Below are 13,218 nucleotides of genomic sequence, written 5' to 3' on the forward strand. Positions count from 1 at the left end.
TTCAGATTTCACTTGAACAATAGTTAATGTATTTATCAGCTTGATTGATCATCACATACCCCAAGACCATAGCCTTCCAATAAAAACTTTCTGAATATTTTTATGATTGCCTGGTATTGTTCTGTTCTTTTAATCTGCATATTTGTCTATGTGGGCAAGGGATACATGTCTGGGTAAATTTATTCCAAAAAGCAATTGCATTTTAAATCCAGCTGTATCATAAAACAATTCCTAAAATGTTGTTATTGTTAGATTGTGTGAACATGGACTTATAATTGCTATGGCTTTAGAGGTATTAAAAACTTAATACCTTATGAGGCATCTCACCAAATGAGGCAAATGACTCTTAAACTTAATTCAAAGGAATTTACTACAATTTATCCATGAGATAATTCTAACAATTCTAGAGTTCCTAATCTCCAGCTTTGATGATTTAGCTGCCCCTAGCCATCTATACAACAGAGATAAAGTGTCAAGCACCCAGCATAATGCTAGAAATATGTTTCTATATATTGACAAAACACTCAACAAATATTTGTTAAATTAAAACATTCAGAGAAAAAAATCCATTGATGGTCTAGAGACATTTAATCTAACTAACCTGGCATCAGTGAATGACATCCCACATTCTGCTCCAAAGTGTACTCTTCGTTCTTATATTTCTGAAGCTGACTATGATCTAATAGTAACTGTAGGTGAGTATAAATAATTATCTTAGTATCATTTCCTTTATTATTTGCCCGTAGTCACATTTTAATTCTTATTGATATTCTATTAATGTGATATATTGCTAGGGTCTAAAATGCTTCTACCCTATCATTTGGGTTTCCAAACAGAGGGTTTTGAGTTACAATAGAATATATGCATCCAGAGATTTTTATTTGTCTTTTTCAATTGTGGAAAAATATGCAAAACATAAAATTTATTGTCTTAATCATTTTAAGTGTACAGTGTAGTGTCCAGCAATCCTCATCATTTCTATCTCCAAAACTGTTTTCATTTTGCAAAACTGAAATTCTGTACCCATTAAACAATAACTCCCCATTTCCTCCTCCTTCAGGCCCTTGGCAGCTGGTGATTTTTAGTGAAAATTATTGTGCTAAAATAGTGCTGTATATCTATAAGGAAATATATGTTCACCATCACATTTGTGGATGTTTAGAACTGATGTATTATAGAGAATGCATGTATATATTTATTCTACGCCACATCAGCTTTCCTGGGAAATGAGTGTCCCTACTTCTGCTTCTAACTTTTCATGTACTATTTATTTATTTATTTATTTATTTTAAAAACGATTTATTTATTTACTTATGATAGACATAGAGAGAGAGAGAGAGAGAGAGAGAGAGGCAGAGACACAGGAGGAGGGAGAAGCAGGCTCCATGCCAGGAGCCCGACGTGGGACTCGATCCTGGGACTCCAGGATCGTGCCCTGGGCCAAAGGCAGGTGCCAAACCGCTGAGCCACACAGGGATCCCCTTCTGTACTATTTAAATGGCTATAATAGTTAGGGTTCATTTTTAAATATCTCTAAAATCTTTGAACTTCAGTAATATTTTCCAAATATCTTCAGTTTTCAAGAGCACTATTCCTGTGAATATCAGGCATTTAAATTCTACTTCTTTTCTGATCATGACCCTCAACATTAATATTTTTCATATTTCCATGTCAATTTATCTATTTATCAAATTCAAATTCTATGTATCCTTTACTGTAAATTCTATATTGAAAACTTAATAATAGGCAACGATACTTTTGTCAAATAGTCTGTTTTATCTGGGAATCACTATTTCACTTGGGGTGCATCGATTTATTTTGGAATCAGTAACCTAACTTTCAGTTCTTCTGTCAAGGATTATTTCTTATTAACATATGAGTAGTTGTGTTAGCACCCCAATCTCATGGAGTGGTTGAGGAAGCCTACTTAATAGGTTTTGTTTTCTTTTTAAGCCCTCAGGCTGAAATTTCTTTGTAGTAACTGCTCATAAATGAGACTTTTTAAACAATTGAGGCTGAATTTTCCTGGGTTATTTCTTTGCGTGATAATTAAACCATTATTATGATATTTAGAAAATAATTCTTAATATTTTATTATGTTCATGTAACAAAAGTTATTTTATTTTCTAATTTTATTCTACTTGCTATTGAGGTAAATAGTCATTAAATAAATTTGCTCCCAGACCAAGGCAGAACCATTTCAGTATGCTTTACTACTACTAAATAAATAAATATGCTCTACTACTATCTGCAGTCAGGTTGGGTTCTTTCTAGAGTAGTAAGTAGTCACCTACTTGATATTTTCTGAGAAATGTGGAGAGAATTTTTCTTCTTTGGTCTCACAGCACCTGAAGTTTTACCATTAGAGGTTCAGGAGTTGGTGTTTTTTGTCAGATGGTAACACACGAAGAAGTTTGGGAAAAGTGATTCTTCTCATTGTCAGTCACCAACTCTTTTGTGGATTTGTTTTACCCAAAATAAGTATGAGCAGAGGCACAGAATAGGGTTCGAGAAAGAGAGAGAATAGAAAGTGGGGTGGCTAGGAACTGAGCTATAAGGACAAAGCTTTAACTGCATTGGTATTGTGCCTCCTTCATACCTGACTCCCGTAGAGTATCATTTACTCCATGCTTTGAGAAAGTTAGGAAAATTTAAGTTCCTATTTTTCCGGATTTCCTTCAGAAAAACAACAGATATTCATTGTATGTTTCTTCAATGCCACACTTGCCACAATCACAATGCCACATATCACATGAATTATTTTACTTACTCCTTAAAGCAACCCCATTTGACTGACAAGGAAATGAGATTCAGAGAAATTTGGTAACTTCCTGAATGTCATGCAGCTAGTCACTGTCTTTCTGATTGCCAAACATATGCTCCAAAGCATATAATCTAAAACTGTATTTATTCTTAGGGATAATATGGAATGGTTTCAAGAAGAGAGATGTGATGAAATTGCATTTTAGAAAGATCATGCTGGGTGTGAATAGTTTGGAGGGAATAAGACTAGATTCAGGGTAGAGGTTGGGAAGCTATTGTAGTTATCTAAGAAGATTTCAATGTTGCTCAGAGATGGAAGTAGGAATGAAAACAAGGTAGATGCATTTAGGCAAGATTTGGGAGTAGACATCAACAATTTAACTAGAAGGATAGGAAGGAGTCAAGGATGATCTTTGGATTTCTGGTTTGAGCAAGCAGGTAGATGGTTGTTTTAGTCAATTCAGGCTGCTATAACAAAAATACCATAGACTGAGTGGCTTAAACAACAATTATTATTTCTCAGTATTTGAAACTAGAAGTCTAAAGTTGAGGCACTGGCAGATTTGGGGTCTGGTGAGAGCCTGTTTCCTGGCTTTCCACCTTCTTGCTATGTCTTCACATGACAGAGAGCTCCAAACTCTTAGTCCTCTTAAGGGCACCACTCCTATCTTGGGAGATCCATCTCCATGACTTCCTTCAAACCTAAATACCTCCCAGAGGCCCCACTTCCAAATACTTTCACATTGAGAATTATCCACATGCAGAAGAATGAAACTAGACCATTCTCTTTCACCATACACAAAGATAAACTCAAAATGGATGAAAGATCTAAATGTGAGACAAGATTCCATCAAAATCCTAGAGAACACAGGCAACACCCTTTTTGAACTCAGCCACAGTAACTTCTTGCAAGATACATCCACGAAGGCAAAAGAAACAAAAGCAAAAATGAACTATTGGGACTTCATCAAGATAAGAAGCTTTTGCACAGTGAAGGATACAGTCAACAAAACTAAAAGACAATCTACAGAATGGGAGAAGATATTTGCAAATGACGTATCAGATAAAGGGCTAGTTTCCAAGATCTATAAAGAACTTCTTAAACTCAACACCAAAGAAACAAACAATCCAATCATGAAATGGGCAAAAGACATGAAGAGAAATCTCACAGAGGAAGACATAGACATGGCCAACATGCACATGAGAAAATGCTCTGCATCACTTGCCATCAGGGAAATACAAATCAAAACCACAATGAGATACCACCTCACACCAGTGAGAATGGGGAAAATTAACAAGGCAGGAAACCACAAATGTTGGAGAGGATGCGGAGAAAAGGGAACCCTCCTACACTGTTGGTGGGAATGTGACCTGGTGCAGCCACTCTGGAAAACTGTGTGGAGGTTCCTCAAAGAGTTAAAAATAAACCTGCCCTACGACCCAGCAATTGCACTATTGGGGATTTACCCCAAAGATTCAGATGCAATGAAACGCCAGGACACCTGCACCCCGATGTTTCTAGCAGCAATGTCCACAATAGCCAAACTGTGGAAGGAGCCTCGGTGTCCATCGAAAGATGAATGGATAAAGAAGATGTGGTTTATGTATACAATGGAATATTCCTCAGCCATTAGAAACGACAAATACCCACCATTTGCTTCAACGTGGATGGAACTGGAAGGTATTATGCTGAATGAAGTAAGTCAATCGGAGAAGGACAAACATTGTATGTTCTCATTCATTTGGGGAATATAAATAATAGTGAAAGGGAATATAAGGGAAGGGAGAAGAAATGTGTGGGAAATATCAGAAAGGGAGACAGAACATAAAGACTCCTAACTCTGGGAAACGAACTAGGGGTGATGGAAGGGGAGGAGGGCGGGGGGTGGGGGTCAATGGGTGACGGGCACTGAGGGGGGCACTTGACGGGATGAGCACTGGGTGTTATTCTGTATGTTGGCAAATTGAACACCAATAAAAAATAAATCTATTATTTAAAAAAAAAGAATTATGCTTCAACATATGAATTCAGTGGGGGCACAGGGACACAGTCATTCCATAGCAATGGTGAAACCATTCACTAAGATGGGAACACAGAAAAGAGATCAGTGTGAGGCTAGGTGTGTACATGAGGGGGTGGATAATGTTGAGCTTTGGACACATGGAGTTTGAAGTGTCTGTGAACTATCCCAAAGCAAATGTCCAGTAAAAGTTTCCTCTATTAGCCTGGAGCTCAATGAAAGAGTAGGCTAAAATGTAGGCTAAAGGTATAAATCTGGAGGTTATCAGAATATGGATGGGAATATGGATGAAATCACTCTGGAAAAAGGGCAGAGTGAGAAGAGAAGGCCCTGACCAATGCCTGACAAAATTAAACAAAAGTAAATGAAATCAACATAAAAGAAGGGCACAGGCCAAAAAGGAGCCTACCAAGAAAATGAAAAGGAACAGGTAGAGAGGTAGAATAGATAGCAGGCATAGTGTGGGAGAACAAAAGCCCAGAAAGATAAATTCATAAAGGCAGAATGCTCAGCGGCCTTGGCTGTTGGAGTGTTACAGAGAGAGAAAGTGCGGTAGGCACTGGTTTTAGCACTTAGGAGGTTGTTAGTAACATGAGGACAGTGGAGTAGAAGACAAAAACTAGATTTCGGTCTTCTGGTTATTAATGGATATAGGATAGTGTAAATTTTTCCATAATCCAGATAAAAACAAACAACACATTTTCCTTGTAAATGAATATTTTGTTTATTGTTCAGCCTAAAATCATTCAATACTAATACCCTTGTGGCATTTTAGTTTAGTTTAGTTTAAAATTTGATCCTAATTTTACGATGTGATTTTTTTCAAACTTGATGATGTTATTTTTGGTGAAAGCAATGTAATTTTGAGATATTAAGATAGTTGTGTTTTGTGTTTTTTTACAGGTGCTCTCTCACAGACAAAGCAAAGAGAGAGCAGGTAAGTCTCGTTGGAAGGATGTTTTAGTCTATTTGCTTATCAAAGTTGTTTGAAGAACCTTGCCCAGTCACTGTAAGTTTAAGCATGCCATGAGTTTTGTTGAATAATCAATATTCACAGTATGATGTTAAATTAGAATATGTCCTGTATCTTGAAGACTGGATCAGTTCACTTAGGTTATCACTAGTTGTCATGCAGCCCATAATATGGGTTTAGTCCCCACTTTTTACAGTTGGTTTTTCCCGCAAGGAAATACCAATACCATTCCATAACCAGTCCTTATCTTGAAACATATACTATAGATTTAATAAGAACTAAATAAATATTACACCTATATGGAAACAACTGTTTAAATGAGTTCTCCTGACAATAATGAAGTGTAGCAATTTTTATTTGTATAGCTTCTGTATTTGGAAATGTTCTGTGTAAACCAATATGGTTTGCATCTTAATTTATTTAATCTATTATTTAAATGACTACATAAAATAACAGCTTAATCACTCCCTGGACCACCACTTCTTACCAACTGTGTAGTAGATGTTGTATTAGTTGAATAATTATTTTTTTTAGCAATCCTTGTGGATACATCATTCTGAATGTTCTTGTTTTTCTTTACTTCATATGTCATTCAAATGCGTCTACACAGAAGGAAACCATTTCAAAAACTTCGTGATTCCACTATATTTTCCTTTTTACATTGAGGATTACAAGCTTTTAGAATAATTCAATGTAAACTTAAAACTTCTTTTCTCTGAGTTTATATCTTTAAAGGCTGTTTTTGAAATAATGTGAAATAATGCCACTAATTTTAATTGTCTAATGTTGCACTTGTATTGGGTGACTCTCATTATTTCCATTTTTGAACACTCCTTTTTCTCTAATTGTTGGAGAACCACTATTCAAAAACCGAAGATCTCAGCTTCAGCTCTAATTGTATCAGCATCAGCATTGGATCTCTGGGATATAGTAATCTGTTGTACTATCTCTTAGGGAGATTTGCAAGGAGACCTTTACACTGGACCACTAGGCAAAGTGGCTGGCTGGAACTTTGTCATGAAAATGTCTTTAGTGAGACAGCTGGACCCACCAGCTGTGCCACTAAAACCAGCAACAGAATTTGCTCCTGCCATTCTGCAAAACACTTGTAGCATCAAGTATACATAATTTTGTCTACATTCACTTTTTATATTTGAGACTTTAACAGTACTGAACCCTCAACCACCCAACACCGAAGTGGGAAATCAGCAAAGCCGTCTTTCAAGATTGTGTATGTCTCAATAAGTTATGCCATAAGCAGAACCCTCTATGCCTCATCTCTCTTGTTTGAAATTCCAGCCTAAATTCAAGGAGTTGATACTACATTTACATCAGCAAAGAATGTGCTTCACTCCAGAAATGACCAAATGAGGGATTTACACGAATGAACAGCATGTGAAAGTTTTCGACAAAGTGCTTCTTCCCCTGGAGATTTGATAACTAGAATATGTTCGTTTTCATAAGCATATCCAACTTAGGATAATTGCCATCATATAGAAGCTACAGTTAAGGGAGTAAATTAAAAAACAATTGCAGTTAACTCCAGGCTGGAAATGACAAGTGGCTTTATGACCAATCTCCAGTGAGGGAAGTTCAGCTTTGGTGGCTCTAATGTGGTGAGAAGTACCAGATTGGATGAGGAGCTTATCTGCAAATATTCAGCTATCATACAGTGGGGCTTCAGTCGAGCAGAGACTACATTTTTAGCTGCTTATCCATTCCTCCAGCTAGTGTTTCATTTTGACAGGAAAAAAAAAAATTGAGTAGGCAAGCAGGCCAGCAGAAACTAGAAAAGAGTCAAATCAATTCTCACATAAATATTTATGGAAAGCACTCTGGGAGTAGGAAATATTTGCAAAGGATGTCTGAGAACAATTTTTCTGCACATGTAAATAAGAGGAGAATTTTTGAAGCCTAATTCAAATTTCCATGCAAATGTAAAACAGTCCATAAGTTTGGGATTTTTCAATTATAGTTATCCTCTTTTATTTTTTCAATCTCCTCTTTCAAATTAAATTATTTTCACAATTTAAATTTTTAATGATCTTTCCTTCCTGCCATTTGTAAAGTGTGAAATGGGCTCCCTTTGCTTCTAATTTGGCTCCCTATACTGGCTTCTTGATTGGAGTATCTGACAGCTCTCGCTGTATGTATGTTTTACCTAAGATGTAATAGGGCAGCCAGATGGAAGATCTATTGGTGACTGCTTAATATATACAGATGTGAGGTAGAATGTGACATGGGAGAAGGACTGACTGTGATCCAGCTGTTTTCTTTGCCCTTGTAAGCTGATTTCTCATGATTCTTTCTTATGTGTCAAAATGGCCTGATCCTCATTTGCCTCTGGTGTTACACACTGGTGTGGGATAAATGTGGAGCCCATTGGAATAGTGATCTCAAGCAGAAAAGCTGAGGTACAGTGATGTGATCTAAAGGCCAGCCATTGTTATCACTTTTGCTAATAGATTAAGAGAAAGTGTCACAAGTAGCCATACTCGATTTCTAAGTAGTTTGTCTGCCAGGACCATGAGATTTCAGCCTAATGAAAGAAAAAACATTTACTATGGTAACAGTGCAGTAAATTCTCTGAGTTCATGCCTATTATGCTGTGGTCCTTGTTGGATAAAAAATCAAAATGGAAATGAATGGTATTAAAAAAAAGAAAGAAATGAATGGTACATATTATGGTATAGATTCCACAAATGGAATGAAAATTTACCTTTGAAAAGTGAATGTAAAAGTTCACAAGTATATGTATACTTTAAAAATTAACTCATATTGTTATGGTTGACTTACTCTGTCTTTAAATTTAGTTTCTCATTGTATGTATTTTTCATTTCTTTAAATTTGTAAATAGGATACCAAAGCCAAATTACGTCTTTCCTTACTATCAATAATATTTGAGTCTTGTACTGATATGCTATTCTTAGCATATATTTTATGTATTTTGCTTCCAGATTGTAATAAATTTCTCTTCCATAAAGAAAACAATTTTAAAACCTAAGGAAAATAAGATCATTTCTGAAGAAATCACTTGCTTTTTTTTTTTTTTTCCTTAGTAATTTCACTAGAGCGACAGGGATAATTCCTCTAAGAACAGTTTCAAAAGCAGCTTTGTGACCATAACTATTCATCCTTCCTGCAAGTACTGTAATTACTTTCTGCCTTCTCAGCTTTATTGTGTTATAGTATTTTGTTAGGCCTATTATCAGGATTATGAAGGATCTATCACAAACAATTTCATAAGTCTTGGAGATACAGAGTATGTGTGGAGTCAAAAGCATGGCCAAACCCAATGATTATGAACAAAAACATTTACTATGGAGTGTACATATTCTTCTGTTTCACTGGAATTTAATTGTAATGAGCTCAAGAGATTCCTGGTACCCTCTCACCAATCCAAATTAAAAACTATAACTTCTTTTTAATCATCAAGTGTACATTGAACATCTATGTCTCTGGCATTATGCAAGGTATTAGCAACACAAAGATAAATAAGATTAAATTATCCTTCACTCAAACTCACCTACCTTAAATCCTCTCAAGATTTCTGCGGTTAAACCAGTGCTTTTCAGGAAATGTGTGACTAGGGAGATTTATGATAATTCAATAAGCTTTACAATTGTGATTTCCTGTGTCTGTATAAAGAGAAACAATTGCCATTTTGTGACAATATGTCCACACAAGGCAAAAGGAAAGCATCAGAGTGTGCTGAGAAGAACCTAGCTTTATTTTGTGTTTTACCATGAATCTCTATCTTGAATTGCAAGTGCCTCATAAGTGGTATACAAATCTAGCTATATCTTTCCCTCTGTATCTGAGTTATACCAGTTTATTCTAAATAGTTATAGCCCTTGTGAGCTGCTAACTTAAATATAGAGGGGGAAAGAGTGATTTTTATTCGCCATTCCTACATCTTGCAGCTGACATTCAAGGTCACCACTGCAATATTTCCCAAATATTTACCAAAGAGCCCTGAGTAGCAGGAAGTCAGGGAAATAGCTAAACCAGCAAATATGAAATTTGTTTTACCTGAGGGATTCAGATGACTTTTGCTTTGTTGTTCCCTCTCCTTCAAATGCTCATCTCTAAGTCCTCTTATGACTATGTGTTCATTATCCAACTTAAAAGCCACCTGCTTTTAAAAGCCTCTATCCACTCTATCTAAAGAGGTTGGCTCCTCCCCGACAAGTTTCTGTCTCTCCAATTTCTTTGTTTCCTTCACAGCACTTATCAAAAATTATAACTTCTTTCTTCCCCCCCTTCCTTCCCTCCCTCCTTTCCTTCCTACTAGACTAGAAACTCCCTATCTTATTTATTATTTTATCCTTTGTACCCAGCAGACTGCTGTTTCATAACAGGTGCTCAAAAACATTTGTTGACTAAATGAATCCGTAAATGAGTGTTTTATATTAATATAAGTGTGTGCCATCCAGAAAAGTGTATGTGGCAGGATGATCATCATGTTTATCCAGTGGCTTTGTGACCCTCTTGACACATTGCTAAGTACCAGTTTGAAGAGGATATGTTTGGGCTATTAGAGGAAGATAGAGGATCAGTTTTTTATTGAGTGCTTTTTATGTGCCAGAAAAGCATTATGATATATTCCTTATGAATATTCATTCATTCAATCCTCAAAAATCCCTACAACATAGGAGGTATTGTCCTCACTTTATACATATAAAAAATAGGATCAAGGAGGTTGAATTGCTCAATGAGTGTCTATGTTGGAATTTTAACCTGGTTCTATTTGATTTTCAAGACAATATACTTTTCACTAAACATACTTTCCAAGGAGTGTAGTTGGGGGCGAGTGGGAGGAGGTGTTATCGCTGGTTGTTATGGGTTGTTTGCCCATAAATTTCAACTACCATGTTTTATGTATACATTTATTGAGCAGGCATTATATTTCATTACATAGTGAACATAAAGAAGAAAAAGACAGTGTCTTCCTTCAAGAGGCTCACAGTTAGTGTGGAAGAGAATAAATAAACAGAATACATAGAGGGAAAACACATAGATATTTTCTATTACATTTATATTTCTGCTGTTATTTAGAATGTAAATATGCCAGTATGCAAGCAGGATCCTTAAAATCAAAGAAACATTATTTTTGCAAATATAATTAGTGAACCTTTACTTAAATATCCCCTAAAAAGTAGCAATTTTTAAAAAAATAATGAGTTCTGGAGACCAAAACAAGAAATTTGATCTTACTGCTGCTGTTGTTGCTTCTAAAGTGCCTTTGGAGGAAACCAGACCTGGGCAAACCCTAAATGATGAAAGACAAATCAGTACTTGGTTTCTTCCTTTTGTGGTCTTCTGGGAAATGAAGTAGGCTCTTCTCGAGGATGAGAGACCTTGCAAAGATGAGATCATGACCAGAAAGCAGAAAAGCAGAAAGCAATTACAATACTAGCTAATTTGTTGTCAACAGAGAAAGAATATTATCTTGTTTTAAGAATCCTTCTTTGATATAATCAATAATCTCTTCAGTCAGAAGCACTGACATATCAATTTGTTTTGTTGCTTAATACCATTTATTGCAAAGAATAGACCTTAGCTGAAAAACAGCCTTTTAGCCTTACGTCCTATTTATTTCATGATCCGAAAGGAAAAGATTAAAAATTTCTATTCAATAACAACATGATTTTATTTTATGTGCTGTCTAAAATAACCAGGTCTTTCCGCTTTTCTATATAGCATATTGATCCCTTAAATAATGTAAATTTAACGTTGAAAATAAAATACAATTTCATTTTAAGGTTTTACAATCTACCCACAAACTTGTAAATAGATGTGTAATTAGTCGATGTTTATTTTTATTGTTCTTGAAACAGCAACCCCTGTAAATAATGTCCCAAGTAAAACACTAGAATTAAAAGGCAGCATAATTTTTCTTTTGAAATGGCCTTTTATAAATATGTTATGCTCAAATATATAATCTTGAATGTATCATATACCATTATAGCCCCATGGATAAATGTCAATCATATTGACTGCAGCATTAGTACAGATGAGTAACTTTGATATATGCTTATTTCTAGCAACTAATTCAGTCTTTGGAAATAATGGAAGGTCTAAATGATTTCTTGTAGGCTCCAGTTGTTTTGTGAAGCTGACTCTTCCTCTAGGGAGCCCTGTAATTATCCTGTTGAAAAGATAGGCCCTTTTATGAAGCATTGTCCTGACCCAAAGAACTAAGCATTTACTTTAAAAAAGGAATATTTTACCCCATCCAGTTTTGTACAGAAGTTAGTAATTGAATACTATTCAATTAAGTCCTACTGATTTATATTTATACCTTTTGTTAACATCCTCCTCTAAGAAAGGAAGAAAATCACATTAGAATATGGGTACCATCACCTAAGGCTACCAAGTAATTGTGGTTCCTCTTTTTTCAGTTCATTGTCAGCATCAGAACTTTCTAACCCAGAACCTTCCAACAATGGATACAGGGCACTACCTTCCCTCCCATCCCCTCCTGTTTATTTGCCAGAGCCTTAACTGCCTTCCCCCCCTCACCTCCTTCCCCCATTCACTGAGCACACCTTGCTTTTTCACACTTGGGAAACCTGAAGACAAGATACTTGTATTCCCTGACTTCTCTACCTGGCAAATTCTTCCTCACATTCAAGAGGCAGATCAGAGCCTAATCCGTCTGTTGAATTTTTCCTTAATTCCCAAGCAGAGTTAACCAGTCATCAACACTTTATAATGCTCTCTGTTACAGCTCCTATAAAATTCTGTAACTACCACTGTAAGCTCCTTGAGAGCAGGTACCAGGAATTATTATTCTTTGTATCCCTGGAACCTGTGCACAATAGATTCTTGATAAATTTTTGTTAAATGAATGAAATAAGTATTCATTTTATATTTGTAACGACCCTATGAGGTAAGCATATAGTTATTATATGGTTTTACAAAATAGGTATTAAATGATTACTAGATATGAACTGATTCATCAAAGTTTATGCATCTCCTAACTGGTAGACTAAACTAAGATTGAAACTTTAGTCAGGGCAGCCCCGGTGGCACAGTGGTTTAGCGCCGCCTGCAGCCCAGGGCGTGATCCTGGAGACCCCAGATCGAGTCCCACGTCGGGCTCCCTGCATGATGCCTGCTTCTCCCTCTGCCTGTGCCTCTGCCTCTCTCTCTCTGTCTCTATGAATAAAAAAGAAAAAAGAAACTTTAGTCAAGTAATTTTTCTGGGACACTAAGTATTGAGTTTTGTTTGTTTGTTGTTTTGCTTTTATTCAACAATTTTTTCCATGACTCGATTTTAAGGTTGGTTATTTGAAAACACAAACGGTTCACAACAGCACTGCCTAATAGAACCATAATGCAAAGTGCAAATGTGAGCCAAATACATCATTTGAAATCTATTAATCTCATTAAAAAAGCAAAAAGAAATAGGTAAAATAATTTTAATAACATTTTATTTTGTCTATATCTCCAAAA

General features: G+C 35.8%; 1 protein-coding gene across 13 annotated transcripts in view; it reads left to right on the top strand.

The window, feature by feature from the left end:
- The window catches only part of STARD13 (StAR related lipid transfer domain containing 13), a 513,518-nt gene that overhangs the window by 199,969 nt on the left and 300,331 nt on the right, over window positions 1–13,218 (top strand). For all 13 annotated transcript variants that reach the window (XM_072795476.1, XM_072795479.1, XM_072795482.1 and 10 more), the window contains one exon: window positions 5,688–5,721. In XM_072795476.1, the coding sequence (XP_072651577.1) occupies window positions 5,688–5,721 (34 nt within the window). The remainder of the gene's footprint in view (window positions 1–5,687; window positions 5,722–13,218) is intronic.

The sequence above is a fragment of the Canis lupus genome, chromosome 24, assembly GCF_048164855.1.
Source record: "Canis lupus baileyi chromosome 24, mCanLup2.hap1, whole genome shotgun sequence".
Taxonomy (NCBI): Eukaryota; Metazoa; Chordata; class Mammalia; order Carnivora; family Canidae; genus Canis; species Canis lupus.